The sequence below is a fragment of the Rhinolophus ferrumequinum genome, chromosome 22 (assembly GCF_004115265.2).
Source record: "Rhinolophus ferrumequinum isolate MPI-CBG mRhiFer1 chromosome 22, mRhiFer1_v1.p, whole genome shotgun sequence".
NCBI lineage: Eukaryota > Metazoa > Chordata > Mammalia > Chiroptera > Rhinolophidae > Rhinolophus > Rhinolophus ferrumequinum.
In genome coordinates, this window is record NC_046305.1 from 2,586,586 (window position 1) to 2,611,380 (window position 24,795).

General features: G+C 42.5%; 1 protein-coding gene across 2 annotated transcripts in view; it reads left to right on the forward strand.

Moving 5' to 3' along the window:
- The window catches only part of ATF6 (activating transcription factor 6), a 93,368-nt gene that overhangs the window by 42,801 nt on the left and 25,772 nt on the right, over positions 1 to 24,795 (forward strand). For both annotated transcript variants that reach the window (XR_004421677.1, XM_033093622.1), the window contains exons 14-15: positions 2,247 to 2,314; positions 4,200 to 4,314. Coding sequence is in view for 1 of the 2 variants with exons in the window: in XM_033093622.1 (XP_032949513.1) it covers positions 2,247 to 2,314; positions 4,200 to 4,314 (183 nt within the window). In the remaining variant the exon portion in view is untranslated. The remainder of the gene's footprint in view (positions 1 to 2,246; positions 2,315 to 4,199; positions 4,315 to 24,795) is intronic.

Here is a 24,795-nt window from a genome sequence, read left to right on the forward strand (position 1 = left end):
TTCACAGCTTTGGAGCATTTGGCAGGGATTTGCAGTTTCAAGTCTTTTGCTTTTCTCTGCTGCTAAGAGGGTATATCTTTGTGTAGTGAGCATAGGTGACGGTCACAAACATGGGACTCCAGCTGATACAGGGAGAGGAAGGGCAGGGGCCGTGTCCCAGGAAGGGGAAGAAGTTCTGCGCAGGCGCAGGGAGGAGGACGACCACTGAGCTTGCGTGGCTGTCGATGCACAGCCCGCCTGTCCCGCAGAAGGAGCCGGACGCAGCCCCGCCCAGTCCCCGGCTGCTGCTCTGCTTAGGTGGCCTTCCCTCACTTGCCCCTTTTTTCCCTTCCACATGGTCTGGGGACCCAACAGTAGAGTGACTTGTACCGTGGAGTGGAGGGAATTTTGGTCATTTCTCAGCACTATGAACCTTACTGGGCCATTTCACACCTCGACCCTCTTCCGAGACTGAGTGATTAGAAAAGATAAAGGGTCAGATAAGGGAAAGTGTTCTTCAAAGTGAGAGCAAAATAAAGACATTGCCAGACAGACAGAAACTGCAGTAATTTGTCTGCAGAAGAAATAAGAAATACTAAAGAGGTGGTTTAGATGAAAGGAAATGGTTATCAGATAGGAGCCCAGATAGCACAAAGGAACGGCACAAGAATTGGTAAAAATAAATGCCCCCCTTTTAGTATCTTTATTTTGTGTTTGTGTGTATATACATGTCTTTAAAAGACTTGTGTTGTTTTTTAAAGCCAAAACTCAGAACAGTTTGTTGTGGGGTTTCCAGGTTACGTAGAAGTAAAATGTAAGATGGCAAGAACAGGAGGTACAGAGGCGGTAAATGGAATATACTCTCAGGAAGTTTTCTTACTGTTCAAATAATATTTCAGGGTAGGCTGTGGTAACTTCTAGATCAAAGTGTGGCTCTCCAGAGCAGCCAGTGAAAACCAGCACGAAGAAGTACAGCTAAAAGCCAGTACACTAAATGAGGGTGGAATATGAAAAAAATGTATTTCAACAAAAACAAGGCAGCAAAAGGACCAACAAAGGACAAAAAGGATAAGTAGAAAACGTAAACTGAGGTAGTAGACTTAAGCCCAGCTGCATTAGTAATAGAATTTAATGGGCTAATAACCACAGCAGTTTGAAGGGAGAGATTGTCAAACTAGATTTTTAAGGGGACAAGACCCAACTATATGCTGTTCATAAAAAATATTTTAAATGTTAATATTTATATTTAAATATTAAATATAAAGACACACAGATGGAAAATAAATGGGTGCTAACGAGTGTACGCCATGCAAACATTAGGCATTAGAAAGCTGGTGTATCTGTATTAATCAGACAAGGTAGACTTCCAGACAGAGAATGTTGTAAGACTAAGGAGATTTCCTAGTAAAAGGACAATAAATCAAGAAGACATAATGTCAAATATATAGGCTCCTGATAGCAAAGCTTCAAAGTATATAAAGTGAAAATGTGACAGAACTAACGGGAAGAACAGGCAAATAAGTCTACAGCTGGGCTAGGGATTTTCAGTCCCTCTCATTCCGTGTAACTGCCTGCCTGACAGTTCTGCTGATTATGACCTTTTGCTAAATCCATGTAGTTACAAGTCCGAAAGCTCATTGCCAGTTTTTCAGAAGTTCGTTTGTTCATTGGTATGAATCTTAGGTAGGGAAGTGGCACATCCAAATTCTGTTTCCTAGTGTCTCTGTAACTCAGTGTTTTTAAAGCCGACTTCTTTCTGAGTCTGGGGGAAGAGGGCTTGTTTCTTCGATCTCTTAAATGATGGCTTAGTCCATAGGCGGATGCAGGCGTGAAGACTTTTGTGTTGAGCTCAGCAAACAGTAGGCTCCGGCTTCGCAAGGACCTGTCAGGCTTCAGGAACTTTTCATTTGGGAAGTCGTTATTTTAGGCCAGCCCAAGTTGTTACATCTTTAGTAATACATGTACAACTTGGCCGTAAAACTTGTGGAGCTTGCACTGAGCTTTGGGGCTATTTTTTAAAAACTGTATGGGAAGTGTCTTAAATGTCTTCATCTCCATAAGACACATCTGTCAGCCCAGGATGTGGACAAGGGAGCTCTGATTTCTATGTTGGTGTTCAGTCATGTAAACTTACTATGTCAGAATACCCATGAGAGAAACACGGAATGCTTTCCTGAGAGTTTAGTCCACATCGTGTAGACTGAGTCCCTGTGGGACGGTCTTCATGTCATTCCCTGTGTGTCACGATACCCTTTTTATCCTTGCAGGGTGCTCTGGAACAGGGCTCTGATTCCCAGCTCCTGGCCGTCCAGTACACAGAAACCCCCAGGATCAGGTGAGACGGTGTGCGTGCTGTTGGCCAGGAAACTGGACGTGATTAGGCCGGCTGGCCCTTGTCCCTGTTTGTATCTGGCCTGCCTGCTTTCTGAAGTTGGCTTGTAACCCCAGGCGTGGCCATGTGCAGACACGTGTGGACTCTCCCAGGCGAGGTGTCAGAAGGCAGTGCTGCCTTCTGTTCCGGCTCCCCTCCCATAAACAGTATCCTTTTCCCAGTGTATTTAGTTTAGGGCCATGTTTTTATATTTTTGTGCTTTTGGTGGCCCCCGAGTGTAGTGCCCATGTGCCGCCTGTGTTGACAGCACCAGAAGGCTGGGACGGGCCTGATGGGGAAAGGACGTGTGTCACGTAAGCTTCCTGCAGGCCTGACTTCACCCAGGGGATCACAGTTCCAGCGGGACTTCACCCAGGGGATCACAGGAGAACCCTGTTTTCCCTTGGGAGCATGGCTCACAAATTGCTGGCTCAGTGTTTGCACTGACTTTACAAGCTACAGCTGCCGTGAGTAGGGAGACTTGGCCGTGTGTTCAGAGTATTATAGCCTAGTGAGCAAATGGAAGCATTTCCAAGGAGGTTCTATGACTCACTTACAATTTCCTTTTTGGCCACTCTTTTTCTCCTCTTAAGTTAAGAAAGATTTTTTTAAGTAGTTTTTTAGTTTTCAATTACCGTTGACATACAGTATTATATTAGTTTCAGGTGTATAGCATAGTGATTAGACATTTACATACTTTACAATGTGATCCCCCGATTAGTTCCCTTCTGACCCCACACAGTTATCACCAGGTCATTGACTCTATGTGCTGTGCTTTACATCCTGCGACTATTCTATAATGATCAATTTGTACTTCTTAATCCCTTCTCCCTTTTCTCCAGCCCCCCACCCCACTCCCATCTGGCAACCATCAAAATGTTCTCTATCTATGAATTTGTTTTGTTTGTTTGCTTATTTTGTTTTTTAAATTCTACATATAAGTGAAACATGTGGTATTTGTCTTTCTCCGACTTACTTCACTTAGCAAGTTAATGAAGATTGATTGAAAACACAAAAGAAGGACATACATGTTTTCTTTTTGGAGAAAAATAAAGTATTATTTCTTTAACTTTCCTTTAGCTCATGAGTGTTGGCTTATTGTGCTAAAAAGTAAAAAACCCTGGTTATTAAGAACTATACTAATCCATGGGAATGAGTCTTTGGGCTGAGGTGACGTTTGCGGCTTTATGAGGCGCTGCCCCATCCTTTTAGTAACTTCCGCCAGCGGCTGTGGAGGGCTCCTGTGGAACAGGGTCCACGCGTGCTGCGGCCAAAGGACCCAGCATCTCTGCTGAGCCTGCCAGGTCCTGCCAGACCCTCACGGCTGTGCTCATTCCACGGATGAGGAGACCAAGCTAGCTGTGAGGCTGGCTCCTGCAGGGACACCCAACTGAGGAGAGCAGGACTCCAGGGCTTGTGGCTTTGTTCCCAGATCCGAGGCTCTTCCCACCGTCCACACCGGTGGCCTGACAGGCACACACTGTCTTCACAGGCCTCGCAGAGCCGTGAAAAATACCTTCCTCAGACTGAATTTTTGTTACCCCAAATTTTGAAATGCAAACCAGTGCAGAGATAATTTTCTGGTGCTTTCATTACTATTACATGCTTTGCAATGCACTTGACTGGGGTATGTTTTAGAGCCTTGGTTCAGAAATGAGAGTTGTAGCCTAGTGAATTGGATCTTACAGATCTCCTGACCTTGGGCTTTTTAAAATGTTCTTAGAAAAAATGACCAAAATGCTCCTAATACTTGGTGGAGATTCTTGTGATTCGGGCGAGCCTTAGGATGGGGTGTCTTGAGTGGGCGTGGGGTTCTGTGGCCTGACCCACTGTGCCTCTTCTCCATCAGTGGGCCCACCGGCAGCGAGCTGCAGGTGTACTACGCGTCGGCCGGTGGCTACCGGGACTTCTTCGACGCCATCCGCAGGAGGGGCGACACATTCTACGTGGTGTCCTTCCGAAGGGTAAGTGCATTGGAAAGAGCAGAGGACATGCTCTCAGCCCCTGCTCGGTGGGCTGGACGCTGGGAGACGAGAGCAGTAGCGGCAAGCTGGGGGCAGCCTCTGTGCGGGGTACCTCGTGCCCTGCGCTCCACGGTAGGAACGTGAGCACAGATTGAGGTCGGCTGGGAGTTCGGAGTCAGAAAATACCAACTCCTCATTGATGTTTTCTGTTGTACTGTTCATTATAACCAAAGAAGAAGTGAAAACATAAACATTCCTGTTCAGGCTGGTGGTGGGGTTCCCGTTGGTATTGAGAAGTTGCTCTCCCAGCTGTGGGGTCAAGGTGCACCGTGGGATCTGTGGATCCCGCTCCCCAGCTGTGTGAGCCTTCCAGTGTCTGTCCTCCAGCAAACGTTTGCTCCCGTGCTGAAGGTGTGCTAGCTGCCTGTGAGATTATGCAAAGGAAATGTTGATGCACGCACTTTGGAATGTTACGGATGTTAGACTGAGAGGGAAAAAAATGCACAGCTATTTACATCGATCTGTTCTTCCTCTGCAGTGAAAACACATTCTTCAGAGAGGGCCCTTCTGAATAGCTGTGTTTGTGTGAACTCGGGGCACAGAGTGAGTTAGGAGTCCGTGGTGGTTTGCAGCCTGGGTTTCTCAGGTTTTGAAGAATGTGGCGGGGCTGTGGTTACAACTAAGCACATCCTAACAAGAGCAAACTGTTCGTCCTCTGACTGTTGTCGCCGCTCACAACCACTGCAGTTCTCAGTGAACTCAATTCTTTCGCTAAGGTCTAAATATCTAGGAGCTCAGAATTTTAGGACCAGAGAGCTTTGACACTAGCAGATTAGGGAAATCGGACCTTTCACATATTTTTGGTTATCAGTCAGATATGCTGGGAGGTTGGGATGCCCTCGAGGTGGCATCTCATGGTTTCTGCCTCTTCACACACCCGCTGTGCTCGCCTGCTCTCAGACCTACGGTGTGTTTCTGGGCCGCTCCAGCTCACAGTTCACTTCCAGCAGCAAGGGGGCAGCTGGGTCCAGGGTTCCCAGAGCCTCCAGCTGCTGGTGATGGGAACAGAGTGTTTGCTGTAGTGTTGGCAGAATTAGGCTTAAAGTGGGAAGAAAGTAAATGTTTAAAAGTGGAATCTAGCACCACGAAGAAGCGGCTCGACAGATGTGAGAAGGAACGTGTTGGAGTGTATGCCGTGGAATTTACCAGAAGAATGTGTTTAACAATCAAATAGCCGAATACTTCTCTTAGCTCCAGGGTAGTTTCTCTATTATTTGATCAAAACAGTACAGTATATGTTAGAAGTAGCAGCTGTCAAGCCGTGGGTTGGTTCATGGGTGGCTGGGGTTTTCTAGGGAAGAGAACAAGTATTTGTCACAGAGAAAGTAATCGCAGCTTTAAAGGGACTGTTTTTACAGAGGAAGATGGATGGTGCTCTTTTGTAAATATATGCGTCACATTTCTTGCATTTGTAAAAGCTAGTTCTCATTAGTTTGCTGTGAAAAGTGCTGCTGGAAAAAGATACCCCCCACCCCCATACTTTGATATTTGGCAGGAACATTTTGGAGTGGGTTCTTGTTAGTCCTCACTGCTTTCTTTTTGGAGAAGGGATGGTGTCCAGTGTCCACACAGATTCAAGCAGCCTGAGCCTGAAACTTGAAACGTGGCCTCAGGGTAGGAAGGCTGTCATTGGTGCCGAAAGGTTGACTGGTGGTTTTACTGGTTCAAACGGTGTATTCCCATGGAGGGCCACCTACAGGAATGTCACAGAAGAGCAATGACATGTCCTAAACGAATGCCTAGACTTAGAGCTAATATGCGCTTAGAAGAGTGGCCTCGTTTCGTAATGTGTGCTCTCTGTTTCCAGGGAGTTTCTGTGTAGCACCTGAAATTGTCTGTAGGCCCTCAGATGAGAGGCGTGTCCCTGTCATCAGAGGAAGTCGTTTTCTAAAGTCTGCTTCCCAGGGGACGCACCGCCTCTGGTTTTGGGTTTACAGCTGGAACGTGCACCTGGGGCCAGTTTCTTATCTGCATTTTCAAGGCCTTTTTGCCAAATTCTTTCTCTAGCTGGAAAAAAATGGGAATGTATGAGTTTGGAAAGATAACTTGCTTTAAAAAAATGTATTATCTCAGAAGAGAGACTTAAAAAACTTTTAGAAGGCTTTTTAAAAGTTAATTTGTAACTAACTCACTTTGAAACGCACTCGCATTCAGGTCTAAAGCACATTTTAAAAAATAGAACAGATTGTCTGAGTATCCACGTAACCCAGGTTTACCTGTGATGACATCAGTAACTACATCCATTTCTGTTTCATTTCAGTTATATTCAAATGCTGACACCTTTAACGTATAGAACCACTGTGGTTCACCAACCTCTTTCACATATGTAATCTTGTTAGTTCCTTACACATGATAAAGTAGGTATTCCTAGTCCTATTTACAGACCAAAAAAAGAGAGACAAACAGTGGTTCAGTGGGGTATCTGAGGACCCCAAAATGGTAAGCAGTAGAACTAGGGCAATAATTGAGGTGTTCTGATTTCACTTTCTGGTGCTGCATTTCAGATCATTGTAGAATATGTAAATAGAAAATTTACCTGTTCCTCCCAAGCCAACCATGTTTCACTGGCACATGTACTGGCAGCTTTGCTGGAGTTCTGGCAGAACAACTCAGTTAGTTCTGTTTGTTAATTACCTGATTGTAGGTTAAGCGCTTAATTAAGTTACACTTTCATTGACGGTAAAGAATAACTTAGTGGTCTGAAAGATTATAATACATGTTTGGGTTTCAAACCAGGGAATAGAATAAATAGGCTTTAAGAGTTTCTAGTTTCCTTTTAAAGCAATTGGAAAGAATATCTTTGCTGTTTCTTAAAAAGGAAGTAGTTTAGCCAAAGTAGACGCTACTGTGACAATCAGTACTTCAGAGCTCCTCACAGAGAAGTGTGGTTTTGTGCGTGTGTAAATGCGTTTTATTGTGGATTCTGTGTATGGCATGCCAGCTCCCTGAGATCAGAAACATTTGATCTCAGACGCCTTTTTCAATGACTTACTGCTGTGGTTTCAGGGGCTTAGTCATTTGTTCCTTGGCTCTGTAACAGATTGCTAGCTAACATAAAAAAAATTCTATTATTTGGACTTGTCAGTTGCAAACTGTAAAATAACTTGTTTCGTGTTTGAAAATGTTTGCTCAGTAGTCTCTGTAGCTAGACCTGTATATAGAATATCCACGGACACAAAGAGCCTACCGCTCATGAATAATCGGAAGTCTTCAAAATTCTCAGGAAGGTGGGCCCGTGCCTGAGTCAGGGCAGTTTTCCATCCGTTCATCGTTTGTGTGCTCTCGTGGTCTTCATCTTATAATGTCTTTTTCATGTGCATTTGTTTAACCTCCCTTTTAGTTGGCATAGTTTCTCTGGGCATGGATAAAGTCTGCTCATTCTGTTTTGTCTTTCTACAAGGACTGTTGCACTTCACTGCAGACAGCAGAGCAAGTCCCACATAAGTGTTTGCAGCTCCAATTGTTGTTTATTTGTGCCTTTTAACCTTATTTTTTATGCCTACCATTCAAAAGATTGCTAGAGGTGGGGATTGCAGAAACAAAAAGAAGGACATTTTTCTCAATAGATGTTTAAAATCACTTTTGTAATTCGAATAACCATGAAAACTTAAAAAATACATGGTCTCCTTTGATGTGGCTGGACCTTTAGCTGTGGAATAGACGCGTTCCTGAGAGACTGCCGAGTCCCCCTGAACGAAGGTGGGGTTTAGTAGCTGCGAGCTTACAATTTTGGTAGTTTCCTTCTCATCAAATTTCAGATTTTTCATCACAAGGAAAGGAAACACTTCCTGAAAGCAAAACTGCATTCTAAGAAAGAATACTTCTCTACATCATGAAAATGTGAGGGAAACGTTTCCTTAGCAGTTGGTCATGCAGCCCTCCCACCTGCCTTCTAGCCCCAACGCTGCCCTGGACTTTCACAGATCACAGCCTGGTCTTTCCTGAGCATCCGTGTCTGTAAAATGATCTCCTTACAGTAGACTTCTTGGCTTCCAGCTCCAGAAATCTGTGCTGCTTCTAACTGTTCGTGTGTGGGGGGGTATCGTGTGTGTGTGTGTGTGTGTGTGTGTGTGTGTGACCCTGTCCTCTTAGAAATCTGTAGCATTGTGTTGAATTACTAAAGTGATTCAGTCTACTGGAGTTAGTGCATTTTAAGGGTTTTGAAAAACATAAAAAAACAACAAAATGTGAAGTTACAAGGTAGGCTCATATATTAATGACTTTGAATTTTTAAAGCTGGTATCTCAGAATTTGTTTAATAATCACTTTAATAAAAGTGCTTACAATATGACAGTCTTCAATCCTCAGAATGTCCTACGAGGTAGGTACCTCTGGGGAACCTGAGGCCCAGATGAATTTCTGGGTGAATTACCAACGCGATGCCATTTGGAAGTGACAGAGCCAGAATGTGGCCCAGAAAGTCTGGCTCCGAGGCCTGTGTTTCTCTGATCACTTCCCTGCATTGCCTTTCCAGAATTTTTAGACCCAAATGTCTCAGCTTTCCAAGTGGTCACCTTGGAGTTTAATTCCATTGATTTCTCTGTTCAGAACATACTTGGAGTTGCTTCAGGTTCGTTTTCCAAGGAGAATAAGAGCAAAGCCAAAGCCCCTTGGATAACCAGCCACATGCTAAAGGGACCGTGTGGGAGGGACAAGTGCCCACAGGGAACCTGAGGGAGCGGGTAGAGACACAGAAGGAGACCTGCAGCCTTGTGCAGCCGATGAGGGCAAACCTGACTTGTTTATTTTATTTGAAAACATGGAGGTCGAGGAAGAAGAGCTCAGAAAGGAGGTGGTCAGCAGTGGCAGATGTTACAGGACTCGCGAAGGGTGAGAGATGTGGAAACCCACCTGCTGAATAAACGTGGAAGTCACTGGTGACTGGAGATGACAGTGATGGAAGAGTAATCAGAACAGAGTCCAGACTCGAGGCAGTTGGGAGGCAGCGTAAAGGAATAAAGCGGGGCTTTGGTAAATGTGGCTTTGGAGGGAAGAGGGGGTAGCCTGGATATAGAACTGTGAGAGGAGAACCATGGGTGTGTGTGTGTGTGTGTGTGTGTGTGTGTGTGTGTGTGTGTGTGTGTGAGTGAGTGAAGATAGGAGGCATGTAAAGGTAAAGTATAAGGTAAATAGAGACTATTGTGGTTCATTTATAGCTGTATGAATGTAAGGATGTAGCATATATTTTATTTTTGACAGATGCTTTAAAGGAAAAGAAACGAGTGTTTGTTCCTCATCTGTATTAATGTTTTCTGTTTAAAGCAAAGCATGGAGAAAGTTGAAAACAATTTTTGTTTGTTTTTTTGCAGTAGGACTACAAAAAATAAAACAAGAGAGGATGGAATTAAAACCAGATTTTAAAAAAATAGAATCATATTTAAAGTATTGCTTGAGACATCAGAAGTCTTATAAATCTTAAAAAGGAGCTAGTTTTAAATAATGGTTAAGAGTTTTAAAAATAAAAAATTGACAACTATTTCCAGTTTAATTTAGATAGAGACGGTCTTGGAGTTTGTTCCTCACATAGAGTCAGAAAACTAGAAAGTGGTCTGTTAACTCGTTTTGTGTCTAAACAGAGTTTGGTGCAAGCTTTTTGATGATGTCACACACTTAATTATGGGGCCATGATCATTGTCGTTAGGAAAAGTTGGTGATTTACGATGTGACTCAGGATTAAGGTCTGAAACCCTCGTGTCATTTTCCTCCCCTCCCCCACACGTGCTGATTTGCTCATTTGGGCTCCGATTTGTTTGCCTTTGACACTGTCAGCAAGTTGAGCACTGACACTTACTTGGTGTTTCCTGAAAACTAAGACTAAGAGCTGTGTGCCATTTATTTCCAGGCATCGATGCTAATCTGTCAAGAGCCTGTGGTGGGTGGGCTTGAGGGAACCACATTGGCGGCCAGAAGGGTGGACGGCCGGCCGAGACTGGGCATATTGGGCCTGTCTCGTAAATAGCTGTGTGGGCATCGCTTAGCGTTTTCCCCCTGCCAGGCCTGCAGCACCCCGAGGGCAAGAGCCACCTCGTCTCTCCTGGTACCCAGCCCAGACCCAGGCATGCAGCAGGCATCCAGTGATTACTGAGTGAATGCACGGGCGAGCTGGGTACCCAGTCCATCCGGCTGACACCGTATTCTAAATTCATATCATCACCATAACGTGATAGAGAATTTGTAACAGACAAGCTTCTTGAGTATTTTTCTCAAGGACATCTGTGTGGCGTGGTAGATCTAGAAATCAGTCTTTGAAACGCAGTGAATTCAAATGCATTTTGAAAAGGCTCGGTTGGTGCCATTTGCATTAGCTGTGCACCTAGTAACACCTTTGTGTTGCACGGTTGAAGCACTGACCTTGGGTGTGCTCACACAGAGAAGATTACTTTCCAGTTAGGATGCTAAACAGACTGTGCTGTCATTTTAAGATCGAGAGTGAATCAGCCACACACTAAGTCTGTATTTACAGAGCCCTTTCTGTCATGTGTGTCTGTGCTGGCCTAGAAGGATGGTAGTGCTAGAATTGTATCCCTTGCACAGTGCTTATGTTGAATATGGAAGGTGTTCAAGAAAAGCTTGTCAGCTTCAGTTGTTTTAATCTTCCATAGTCTATAGTTTGAATAATTTCAGTCATCTATGTCTGATTATCATACACTTAGAAATAAATCTTAAAAATGAAACTAAAATGTATTATACAGAATAAACAGGCCTCTGTTATTTAGTTTAAATTTTATAGCAAGTTTCTTCTGATTCCACTTATTGTTGAATAGAAATTCAGTGACTTTTATTCTGCTAAGCGCAGTCTGCCTTGGAGGGGCTGTCAGGTGCTTACTTTGTAGTTCCTTAAGGAGAATGGTTGCAGTTTCTAAATGTGCTTCAAGACAGTGAGTTCATTTCCTGCAGATAAATACCCAGAAGTGGGATTGCAGGGTCATATGGTGGTTCTACTTTCAATTTTGTGAGGACCCTTCATACTATTTTCCATGGTGGAATAGTTTTTTTTAAATAGCTTTATTGAGGTACAATTGACGTAAAAGAAACTACACGTATTTAAGTGCACTGTTAGAAGGTTTGACATATGTTTATACCTGTGACATCACGTAGTCAAGAGGATCAGCTTGCCCATCATTCCCGAAAGTTTTAAGGTTCCCTTGCCCCTTTGTAATTTCTCCCCACTCACTCGTTCCTGTCATCAGGCGACCACTGATATTTCTGTTACTATAAATTAGTTTACACTTAAAAAATAATTTATGTGAAGGAATTCTACATTATGTTCATTTTTTCCAGCATAATTATTGTGAGATTCCTCCACATTGTTGCTGGATCAGTAGTTCATTTCTCTACAGCGGGGTGACCCACCATGGGGTGGGGGAGAGGGGTAAGGGTGGGGGGAGGGGCAGGGGTGGGATGTGTGTGTGTGTGTGGGGGGGTCCCACCATCGGTGGCGACACCACTTGTTCACCTTCCACGTTTGGCTCCTGTGGATATCTGTACAAGTGTTTGTGGGGCATGTGCTCTCACTCCTCTGTGTGAACACCTAGGAGGAGACCGCTTGCTTATACGGCAGGTACGTTTAGCTTGGTAAGAAACTGACAAACTGTTTTCCAAGTGGCTGCACCATTTTACACCCACCAGCGATGTGCGAGTCCAGTTCCCATGTGTCCTCACCAACACTGGATGTGGCCAGTCTTTTAATTCTAGCCATTCTAGATAGTGTGTAGTGCTATCTCATGGCTTTAATTTGCGTTTTCCTGATGACTAATACTTTTAATCATTTTTCCATGTGCTTATTTATCATCTGTATATCTTCTTTGGTGAAGTGTGTGCTCAAATCTTTTGCCCATTTTTAATTGGGCGGTTTGTTTTCTTATAATTAATTTCAGAGTTCTTTATATATTGTGGATACAAGTCCTTTATCAGATATGTGATTTGGATATATTTTTTCCCACTCTGTTGCTTGTCTGTTCAATTTCTCATCAGTGTTTTTCAAAGAACAGAAGTTTTAATTTTAATGAAGACCAGTTTATCTGCTTTTCCTTTTATGGATGGTGTTTTTGTTGTCCTAAACTCTTTGCCTAACTGAAGGTCACAAAGATTTTCTCACGTTTTCTTCTGAAATTTTTACAGTTTTAGGTTTTACGTGTGGGTCTAGGATCCATTTTGAGATAATTTTTGTATACGGTGCAATTTGTTTTTTACATATGGCTATCCAGTATGTGCGATAGTCAGGGCTGTCTTTTCATCCAGTAACTTTAATGGAAGAGTTAAAGCAAAGCCAAGTTTAAAAGGTATACGAGGCTGTGAGGTTTTGTGTGTTGTCCTTCACTTTCTTGTTAGGTTGTACATTTTGCTGAAACTTCTTAAAACAGTATCCTGTGATTGAACTTCTTCAACCTCAAATTTCCAGTCTTTATACTTAACCAATGAAATGTTATTTATATACGCTTTGGAAACATAACATATACTGTAGATAATTACAGCAAAAGTGTAACGGGTAGCAGAAGATATTGCCAAACCAAGATTCTGGAGACCAGATGAAATAAACACATAGCATGTGTCTATATGGATCTCAGTGCTAGGAAATACACAGAGAAATAAGTAAAAGAGGAATAAAAAAGTTCTTATGAGAACTTTCTGCTTCTTTTGGTCTAATTTGCTAGTGTTTTTCTCTTTATTTAGTAAAAGAGAATTAGACTAGAACTAATCTTTTCAAAATGCATCTATTACGTGCATGTGTGTTTACACATATATACACATACACATGCTTTAGCCATTAGCTTAAAGAGTAGAAAACAAGCACAGACCAGAGATCATTTATCCTGTAGCATTGTGCAGTCTTATTCAGAAATTTAAAAAATAAAAAGTTTTTCCACTCAGCTGTGAGTCACTGCTTTTTGGTTTAGTGGAGAAAATAACTTTGGGGGGCTGACACAGCATTTTTTTGTAGGCTCATGTAGCGTGGGCTGTGGAGTCAGATGAATCTGGATCCCAACCAGCTTTGTTCTGCTGCTTCCGGACTCAGAAGACTTGAGGGACGTGCTTCCCACAGCTTCGGGGTCCTTGTCTCTCGTGGGCACTGTCAGAGTAGCTCCCTCATCCTAGTGGAGAACTTTCAGTGAGATAATAAATCAAAGACTAGAGCAGTGCTTAGCGCATAGTAGGTGTTCAGTATGTGTCTATTTCTCTCTCGTAGGGGTTGACCTCTGACGCATGTGACTACAGTTTCAAGAACCCATAGTGGCTAGGACGGGGAGAGAGTTCTTTTTCATCAGATGTAGCACAATCATCCATGATTCCTCCCCCACCTCCCCAGCTCTCCATAAAGATTCATTGTAATACTGTTACTTTCCTTATCATCCACCAACAGACAGAAAATGAGCACATTTGGGAAGAGTATGAAATCTGAAAGATTTTACAACAGTAGCTTTACATTACTGCCCATTATCTAACTACGTTTATGAAGGCTTCATTTAGATCACTTAGGCCTACGCTTTTTGTCCTTTTGGGAGAAAGGGAATCATAAATTTGAAAAGAGGGGCCCTTCCAAACAGAAAGATAGGCAGAATCTCCCCCGGCAATCTATAACCTCTTACAGTCGCCTTTAAAAAAGTGGTTTTTGAGTTTTTTGAAACATTCCTATATTGACTCTAGTTCAGGGTTCATTTAACAATGTCCACAGAAACTCTAGAGACTTAGGTTACATACAGAAAACTGAGTAGCAGCAGATACCAGATTTGCGGCGGTTTTTAGGGTTTATTCAAATTGACTGTACAGCGTATTCCTTTTGATGGAGTCAGTGATAGCACCAGCTGATAATTGAAGAGAAACTATGTGTCTTTAATCTGACCTTTCCACATCAGTATCAGATCGGAGCCATAGGACTATGTCATAGGCTCATCAGGAAGATGTAGTGAACGCTACTTTAATCTGTAGCATAAAGCCAGTCTTGTTTGCTTATAAGCATTAACAACATGCACACATAATCGTACACAGATTCTAAAACAATCACATTGGCCTCGGTTTAGGAATTGTTAGTAGATGTCACTACTCAAGGTTGCGATTCCTTGTTTTCAGATGAAACCTGTTACCTGACATTTTTATTTATAATAGAAGTCTATAGGTTATTAAGATCAAAATTCAATGATAAAATAGTTTGAATTCAGATTAAAAAATAGTTCAGATCTATTCTGATGAAACAACTTTACTTAAGTCTGAGGCTTTGGGAGTCAGCTTTTTAGTTATAAAATACATCTTGCTTATTTTTTAGTAAAAATGTTAGAGTACATAATACTCTCCCATACAGAAAGAAGTGGTCAGCCTAATCTCTGTGTGTGTGTGTGTATGTATATATATATATATATATATATATATGATCAGTGATTATTTTAAAGCTATCATCCTCCTAGGATTAGTTTACCAATTTTGTGTTCAGTTTAAATTAAGGAGAATATAGTATTTTCTTAAGCAGAATACTTATTAATTAGGGCTGAAACAAGTCCAGACTCAATTGCTTTTATTAGTATATTTTGGATTTTACTATATTTTTATGTAGTTGACATGAGTTTAAAATATAAATGTAAGAAGGCATATTTTCCATATACCAAAATGGGAATCTTAATTTCATTTTGAGACAAAAAGTTCTATATTAAGGTAAATGGTAGTAGCAAATACCAAAAATCCCAAAATTTTAAAACTAGTAATGCCTTTTTTGTCGCTAAGAGAAAATATAAATATATCTTCAGAGCATAAAAGGTTTCTTTCTTCATACCTTTTAAGAATTGATTGTATTATCCAAAAACCCATATTCCTGCCAGGTTGTGACTATTTCAATAATTGCTTTTATAATTATAAGAAGTTCTTCCAAATGTAGCTGTCCTCAAAGAATTACTATTTAATCAAGAGATTTAACCAATCTTTCTGTCATTCATCCAAAAACATAGTTGAGTAGCCATTATGTTCCAGGCTGTTCTTACTGCAAAAAATCCAGCAATAAGCAAAACAATCAGAGCCTTTTATGTTCTAGAGACAGATAAAACAAATACACATAAACATATAAGAGAATTTCATTTTGTGATAAGTGCTAAGAAGGAAAATCCAGAAGACACACAAATTTTAAATGAACATTGAGAAAGTACATTTTTTCAGGGTGAAGTATATAAATTCTTTGGCTTTTTTTTTTTGTTGTAAAATTTATTTAGAGGAATTAGAAACTTATCATACATATTTTGATTCTAATCTAAAAATTTAGCCCCAACTAGTGAATGTAGCATTTGTAAGTGGAAGTGTCTGTGGAGGAATACAATCTTTAGTTAGCTGCCATTTCACTTTTAGCAGTAAAGCCTGCAGCTCATGAAATCTGTAATTCTGGAGCGTGTTGGCCTTGGCGGCAGCCCCTGGGGGGCCTGGTGACACAGCACCGAGGTGGGGATTATTGTTCATCTGTTGAAGTTTTATGCGTAGGCATTTGCTTACATCTTCCTCTCATCAGTTGAAATCCTGTATTTGCCAAATAAAACGAATCCCATAGTAACAAGAAGCTATGACTAAGCAGCAGGAGCGTGGGGTAGAGCCAGCGTCACCCCCCCCACTGCGGGTATACCTCTTGGGTCTTCTGACCAGCTCACTGCGCAGACTCGGGGCCCTGATGCTGCTAACCAGCTCGTGTCACCTTAGTGAGCGCTCGTTTGGAGAACTAAGCAGCCCTGTGACTACTAGACTGGCTGTTACCACAGTCAACAGCAGCATGTGAAACTCTGCATCCTGTTACTGGGAGGAAACCTTTCTTGTCTAAATCTCCAAAAGTTCCATCCAGAAGACTGCTCTTCTAGCTCCAAAATGGATTTTTATAGGATGCAGCATAGTTCAGCAATTTTCAGGGGAAAAAGAAAAAGATAAGTTGCTTGAGAGTCCCATCTCTTCTGCTAGTCAGGTCCTGTCTGATAAACTGGATCCTTTTTGCTTCGTTAATTCGTTGATTCATTCAGTATGTGTTCATTGAACATTTACTATTACCAGGCACTGTGCTACCACAGAATATGTTAAAATGAATAAGCTAAAATCCTTGTCCTCAAGGAATTTATTATAATATAGAAAAGTGACTTGCCAATCAAAAATTGCAATACTCTGATAGGAACTATTAAAGAATATGCAGAATGCTCTGAGATAACCAAAAAAAACCTATTCCTATTTATGAAGAATTTACGGTTCTGTTTTATATGTTATCTCACTGAATCCTTCACCAGTTTTATGAGGTAGATATTATTACCCTCTGTGACTTGTGCTGGGAACACTAACTTCATCTAGGAAGAAGGTGGTGTCGGGAATGTTTTTTCAGAAAACAGTTCTTGAGTTGATTATAGAAGGATGAGTGAGGAGGGTAGAGGGTGGGAGGAAGATGAGGCAGTGTGGCATTTCACAGAGATGAATATGTGAAAGCAGAGTACGTGTGAGGGAACTGTTCTTGGAATGTAGAGTAGGTTCTGGGAAATAAAAGATGGCAGGATTCCGATCAGGAGGGAACCTGTGGACCATGCTTAAGGAATTTGGTCCGTCCCCTGTAGAAGATAGAAATATGATCAGACGTGCTGAATTTCAGGAAGATAACTGTAATTGTTTTGCACAAGGCATCAGAAGAGTATTTTTTACTTTTAAAGGAAGAAATTCTCCAGCATTGATTTATGTTTATTAAGTACATATAAAACTCGAAACATCTTACACTTCTACTTTTGACTACAAAACCAAAGTAAATATATAAATTAAATATAAATAATACTACAAAGATAAAACTCAAGTGAACAACATGAACTTATGTAGCAGGTCATGTTTTTGTGAAAGTCACTTCTGACAAGTGAAGGCGACACTGACTCTCCTGGTGTTGGTCCTTTCTGTTCTTAATTAAGTGTTTCCATATTGTTGAGTACTCTGTAATAACTTAGTTCTCCATCCAGTCTTCTCTGTTTGAACCACTAAGAAAAACTTTGTTCTGTCTGATTAACAGTTACTTGGGAGAAGGAGAAAAGGGATAATTGTACCCAACAGGCTCCTCTCTGTCTTATCAATTAAAGAAGTGGTACTCGGTGCCACCCAAATCGTAAAAAAAAATGTAATTGCAGGCCCCTAAGATTGCGTGGCAGTTACAGTATGACCCAGCGTATGCTTATATCAATTATTTTATCAAAATGAATACACAAATAATTATAGGGAACTGATGGACTCCAGTTTGAGAAATGCATCTCTAGAGGATTCATTGGTCATCCAGTATATTATTCATCCAGGAATTTTGTAAAAAGGGAAGCCCTCAGTGTCTTGGGTGTAGAGTCATTGGCCAAAGCACTTAAAAAGTCAAGAATTTAGGACCCTGAGATCAGTAATTTTGTTAAAATCAGTGATCATAAGGACCTTTGAGAGTACACGGCATTGTTTCAAAACTACGTATACCAATTATATAATTTGTAAGATAAAATAATGTGAATTTGATGCAGTCATGGCTATTGCCAGAAGGGGTTCTTCTCAGAAATGCACTTTTCAACCAAGGTAGCCAGTAAACTTTATGCTTACTGCACCTATGCCCTCTGTGATAAGGCCTCTAACTAAACACTGATGATTTCAGAAATTCAAGCCAGTTTTTTTGTTAATACTTATATTCAGCTCTATAGTATGGTCAGTCATCACTGGTAAGTAACAAGATAGTGAACAAGAAAATCATATCTCAGTTTATTCGTATGGAATTCACAGTTCTCTATTTAAAGGGTGAAGGGAGATTTTGGAATGTTGATCGAAAGACTCTCCTTCAGTAATGGCTAACATTTATTGAGCAGTTACAATGTTCAGGGTACTGCGCTAAACTCTTTACGTGTATTAACTAAATCATCAAAACAAGTTTTATGAGATAGCTATTATTATAATGCTCCTTTTACAGATGAAGAAAGTGAAGCACAGAGAGGTTAAATAACTTGGCCAGGGTCACATGGCCACTAAGTAGCAAAGCCATTATTGAACGTGGCAGTCCAACTTGTAATCTTAACGACTATACTTTATTGCCACTTTTCATGTAAAGGCATGCACAGGTTAGATTTGGAGATGGATTCTGGGGATGTTGACTTGGCCACCACAGCAGACAAAAGGACACTGCAGTGAGTGCCTGTCAGGTGTTTACTTCTGTGCCCTCAATTGCAGCAGTCCAGGGGAAGAAGGACAGGGAAGCGAGGTACGCCAGCCCTAGAGGTGGGCCCTGGCAGGGTTCTCAGTAATTAGGTTGTAAAACTAAGCATAAGTGGTAAATGAAGCCACTGACCTGGATAACTTAGGATCCATTGCAACCTAGAGATGAAGAATTTTATAAACATAGGGGGATAAATATTACCACCCGCCAGAGTCTTAAGATATCTAGACTGAGGTCCATTGATTCTGTTTCTCGTAACGTTTACAGACAGAAATCAGTGAAGAAAGGTATTTTGAAGGATGAAATTCCACCCCGTATCTCCAGGGGACATACATGTCCAATAGCTGACACAACAAACAGTTGCTTAGACTAGTTTTACGGTGGCTGCGGCCATTTCCACCGCGCGGGCAGCCGGGACCTCTGGGTGACGTCACTTCCGGCGCAGCGCGTTGTGCGTGGTCTGTTGGGAGTTGGCGGCGGCGGAAGCCCGGCCGCCCGCCATAGAGGGCAACCCGGGTGGTGTTGGGCCTGCGCTTTCTGGCGCCCCCCGCGGCCATGGCTGTGCCACTGCAGCCGATGTACAGACTTGACTCGAAAAGCTGCCATAAAAACATTTCCTGTTGAACAGCAAGAATTGTTTAAGAGGTCAGAGATGTTTTGCATATTTATAGAAAAAGAAATACTTCTGAGTTTGAACTACACCCCATTACTGGTGGGTGGTTTTTGTTTTTCTCAAGTGGTGGTGATAGGCCTTAGGTTTTCCTGAGGTGGTGTCATCCGTCCAGGAGGAGCCTAATGATTCCTGGCATTTCTTTCGCTTTTTCATTATCCTTATGTGTCTTGCCTGAAGGAGTGTCAAGACTCTGTTTTTCCATGGATGAGGTGAATTAATTGGAGGCGCACGAATCTGTTTCAATCACCTTTGCTTTTTTATTTTTATAGTTATATCCAGAAGTCCGTACTTGCTTAGTTTTCATCCATAGTTCATCATCCAAGGTTTAAAATATCTGTTCTGAACATAATATGACCATCATCGTTTTTGCTTGTTCCTTTTTCTCTTAAGCTGTCAAACCCTATGTCAGACTGAAATAGATTGTCTCTAATACCCAGGCGTGCCTTTGACTGAGAATATGCCTGTCCTTTGCAGTTCAAGATTTTGGGTATTAGCATTTTCTCCATGTTCTAACTCTGTTATCAAACTAAACTGAAGCTGGAATGCTTTTATAAAGTTCCTACTTCTGCAAAAATTAAACCCTTTGTGATTTTCTCCTTTCTTGCAAATGGTTGCAAAAGCTTTTCTGATAAACCTATCTTAGGAACTGTGTCAAAACATGGTATTTGATATAAATCATTTGCTTATTATTAATACTTAAATCCCCTTTTTTTAAAAAAAAACTTTATGGAACTCTTACAATAGTCTATCGATGTGTCAGTCACTGTTCCAGCTGCTTTACGGTAACTAACTTGCTGAATCTTTCGACATGACCCGCGCAGTCAGTCTTATGACCGTCCTAGTTGGCTGGTGGGGAAACAAGGGGCCAGAGACATGGAGGAACTCGCTTGATCCTGCCGCAGGAAGTCAGGTGGCAGAGGCGGGACTCAGCCTGGCGGTCTGGCTGTGGTCAGTGTAGCCGTGCCGGCCAAGGCTCGTGGCCACAGTGTCCTGGGCTGTGTGCGTCTGCATCCCAGGCACCCTTGTTAGAACAACGCTTTGGCTCAACTCGGCAGCGTCAGGATTGTTTTCGGGGGTGGGCACCCTGGGGGCTTCCTCGTGCAGTCCTGCAGGCGGTCGTGCTGCGTGTCCTTGGTTCAAAACATCTCTTTGAGAAGGACCTGCTGTATCACCATGTCCACTTCTGATCTTGGCTTCCTTTGTAGATTTAAATGCGTTCCGAAGATACCAAATTAGTACAGAACTTAAAATTAATGCTGTTATACCTTAGTTTGCCTTTTAAACCATTACCACCTGAAATTTAGTTGAAATTTTTTGTAGAATAATATTTGACCCAACAATGAAAAGAAAAACTTTAGTCATTGTCCATAAATGCATTTATCTCAAAAATTCCCTTTAAAATTGAGTGGAAACCGCAGCTTGCTGTTGCACTCATGATGAGAATGAAGAGAACTGTGTGGAGCTCCAGAAAGCACCCTAAGAGACACGAGGAGAGAACTCGCTGGGTGGTACCACCTCTTTGCAGCCAGTAGGAAAGCTCTGTTCCCACTGGGAGCATTTTTCACTTCAACTATTTTGCTAACCCCTGATCCCAAGACAAAATTTGTCCACTAAGGTAGGTAAGTCAGAGTACTGCAGCTTTGGCTAAAATTTTAAGGGCATTAGAAGAAATTTAAGGAACATGCTTTTTCCCACCACTTTGTAGTTTGCGCTGTCAAGACCAACCTTTCCTAAAATGTACTTGAGGCATAATCCGCAGTTCTGCCAATTTCTTCATGTGAAACCGAAATCAAAATTGCTTTGGAAGGAAAAGGATCAGGACATTTGATGAAGATGGGGCAGTGCCCAGACCCTGACTCATGCGAGGAGAGAGAGCTTCAGAAATGGCAGTGAAGTAGGAGCCCTCTTCTCCCCACCTTCACAAAGGTGTGGAATCGTTGCTGTGAAGGACTCAGCTAGAATAGTATCTCCGTGTTCCCTTCGCACCCTGCCGTGCTGCACACACACACGCATGCACACAACACGCACCTGTGCACGTGCACCTGCACACACGCACACAACACACACGTGAGGCTGCTCTTGCACACGGTTACCTCATTCCTACAGTGTCTGCCGAGAACCTTAAAAACATAATTTTTCCCAACCCAGCATTTTCCCCATTTTTTCCAACAAAAAGTAAAATAACTCCCTGAGATGTCTATATTTAACTTTTCCGTGAGGTGTTGCCCAGAACTCTCCTCGGAACCCTTGCTGACTCCATCGGCTGCAGCCCCGCCTGCCTTTCCCTTGGTTTGCTTTGGGAGCATGTCTGCAGGATGCAATTCCATCTTCAGGAAATTCACTTCCTACCAGTAGTCCTGAGTGAAGTGATTTCTAAAATGAAACATCTTGTAAACATTATGTCTGACAAACTCATGTGGTCAAACTCTATGCATGGAGTGCTTGATCCTTCCTGTTAATAAGACAGTCTCTGAATTGTCACACTATTGGCATCTGACAGACGATGAGACAAGTCCCAGGGTCCTTATTTATTTCCTCAGTCACACACTGTCCAGCCTTTGGAAAAGCTGTGTGTGGGAGCTGACGGTGTTCTGAACTCTGAGTAGCTCAGGTTGGCGGATGAAGTCACAGGAAGTACCGGGTCAGAGCTTTCCTGGGCCTTGAGCTGTCCAAAGCGTGTATGTGTTTTGATGTGATTTCACTGTATTATGTAAACGTGCCTTTATCTGCTGGGTTTCGGGGCGGGTCCAGTACCTTTTCCTTGAGTCCAGACCCACTAGAGTTCCTGGGTGCCTTTCTTGTGTAAACTACACTCTGTGTTTTAACCATAGTTTCCTGTATCAGTTACAGTTTCTTTAAATCAGGATAAGAACTTAAAGATGCTTGTTCAGCAATCTGAGTGCAGACTGTTAGGATTTTGTTCCCAGTCTTTTATGGCGGTTTTGCAATGAGGGAAAATTTTTTTAACCTATTCACTTCTATTAAGTCTTGCTGTCTTTTCACACTGTATTTTATCAGTTTAAATAATATTTTGTTAAATTACACAATTACCGAATACAAATAGCAAGAATAATTTTGGGAAAAAAGGCAGCTCAGCCAGTCATGGATATGCAGTGTGCGGTAGGCATCGGTCAGGAAGGGTTAGGGCTGTGAGGGGTCACGGAATCTAGCAGGTCAGTATAAATTGAGGTCAGTTTCTACTACTGTGCTCGATGGGTAGAATCAGCATTTTGCAGCGCTTAGTGGGGCTTCACGTGTTCTGTGAGTCACCTTCACCACCGTCAGCAGAGCCAGTGGGGTTCTGGTCTGTCCCCATGCTGGTCTCCAGAGGGCAGGAGCAGGCTGACACCAGCTGTGCGCCGCCAGCTGTGCTCTGTGTCTGTTCTTTCTGATGCAGGGCTCGGGAGGCGGGCTGGAGATGGCATGCAGATAGCAGCATAACATGGGAAGACCCATGCTTTGTTCTCAGTGAAATGTTCTGGTGTTTCCCCACCGGTGCTTGTTTCTCTCACTTCTGAGACTGGTCCCCATGGCTTCCTCCCTGGATGGACCCCAAAGTGCCTCCGTCCCATGAAGCCTTTTCAGGAGTCCATCTGAAGATGTCTTAAAATTAGTGACATTGTTTGGAATGACAGTGCCAGAATCATTTATCTTTATGGTAACATCCTTTTCCTCCTCTTCCTTTTTATTTTTAAGTAGCTTCACCGTTTGTTGCAGTTGGATTATTTTAACTGACTTAATAGGAAGGAAAGAGTTTTTCTCAAATTCATCCCATTATATCTCTGCTTTTCTAGGATGTAATTTCCTCTACAGGCTCTTTGTTAAGTAAGTAAAAATGGGGTGAGGGAAGCCGACGAAGGAGGCAAAATACTAAATACAGTGTTTTACGCTGTTAAGAAAGAGGGACACTTGTCTCTGGTTGCTTGAACCATTCGTTATTCAGATCCCTCTTAACTAAAGACCTTCAGTAGTGTTTCACAAATTGTTACTATAACTAGTGATTAGGCTTAGGTAGAGCTACGAGTGACAGAAACCCAAAATAATGGAGGCCTAGACTAAACAGGATTCCATGTCTCTGTCCTGGGTCGAGCCGAGCGGTCTTGTGGCAGCTGCTGGAGCATCCGGACGCCTGGTGCCTTCTGTGTGCTGTCACCCTGATGGCACATCGCAGCTGCCACACTGTGTCCGATGGCCTTCCCCGGGCCCAGCAGTCAGCGGACGGGGCTTACGGGGGAGGCATCGCCACCGCGAGGACCTGCAGACCCCGTTTCTCCTTGCAGCCCACTGACCTGAACTCGAGTTCACAGTCACACGTGACGTCAGGGAGGCTCGGGAATGGTCTGTGTCCTGGTCATCTGTGCCCAGCTGAACCTCCGCTCCTGCTGCTCTGCTGAGGCTGCGGGGGAGAGCAGATCCGGCCACAAATGGCTGTTTCTGCCACAATTAGCATTGTTTCCCCAACAAAATAAAAGCTGGAACTTACTCTTTAAAGGAAGAGACCCTCTATGGCTCAGGGCTGAGTACATGTACCGCTGTGCCCAGGGAGTTTGTTTCATGAATGGTAAGAAGGCAGTAAGTGTTTGTCGGTCGAGGAACTAAAGCTCCTGGTTTCTGAAGATGTCACTCATAGAAGAATGTATGCTGATAAAAGAGATGAAAAGTGGAGAGAACAAACGATTCAAAGGAAATGAACACAGTGGAGAGAACAGACGATTCAAGATTCATTGTTGGGGCCAGGAACATTTAATCTGAGGAAGTGATTAGTAGAGGTAGACGTTAAATGAAGCAACTGCACTGTCCCAGGCGTGTGTGTGTGTGTGTGTGTGTATTACTTTTAGTATCTGATAAGCACTGTTAGGGTTTGTGGTGCACCAGCTCTGATACCCTGTACTTCTGGTTGTTAGGCCTCTTACAAACACTTTAGATTATAGCCCGCCCCCCAGTTGGAAACTTTTAATCATTAGAGGTAAGGCAGGTTAACTAATTTCATACATTCAGGTGTGATTCTTCTCTTTCATAAATAATTGTTTTTTGGCTTTCTGCTGCAAAAGTAACTGTTTTGTTTGAAATTAAATGAAGAAAGAAAGGAGATACCGTGTTCAGAAAGTTCTGTTCAAAACGATGCTTGGTGTGGCATCCAGATCTTAGCAGGAAGTTCAGATATAAATTGGAGCCCAACCTTAAGCCATCACCATGGAATCTGAGTGTGTTTATTTTCACAGTAGCCTTAATTTGGGGCTTGCAAGTTTGTTGGTTTGTTTTCTTATTCAATTTGGGGGATGCTGAAGTAGTATTTTAATTATAGGGATTAAGCTATTTATGTTTTATGGTATGAAGATGAGCAGATTTTGTTTTTCTCTTGGCTATCATATGTCACCCTGCTCTCAGAAATGTGTGATCTCTGTGTCTAGCAATGCATTTAAGAATGTCCCATGCTGCGATGCTGGAATTCTCACAGACCAGCCACACTCTCACCCCCTTTTAAAAGAACACGTTCTCATGGAAATGTTGCTTTGAACGAGAAAAGCACAGTTTCTGGAGATGTTTTCTGTGCAGCTCTGTTCACGTACGTGGATTTCAGCTTGTTCACCTT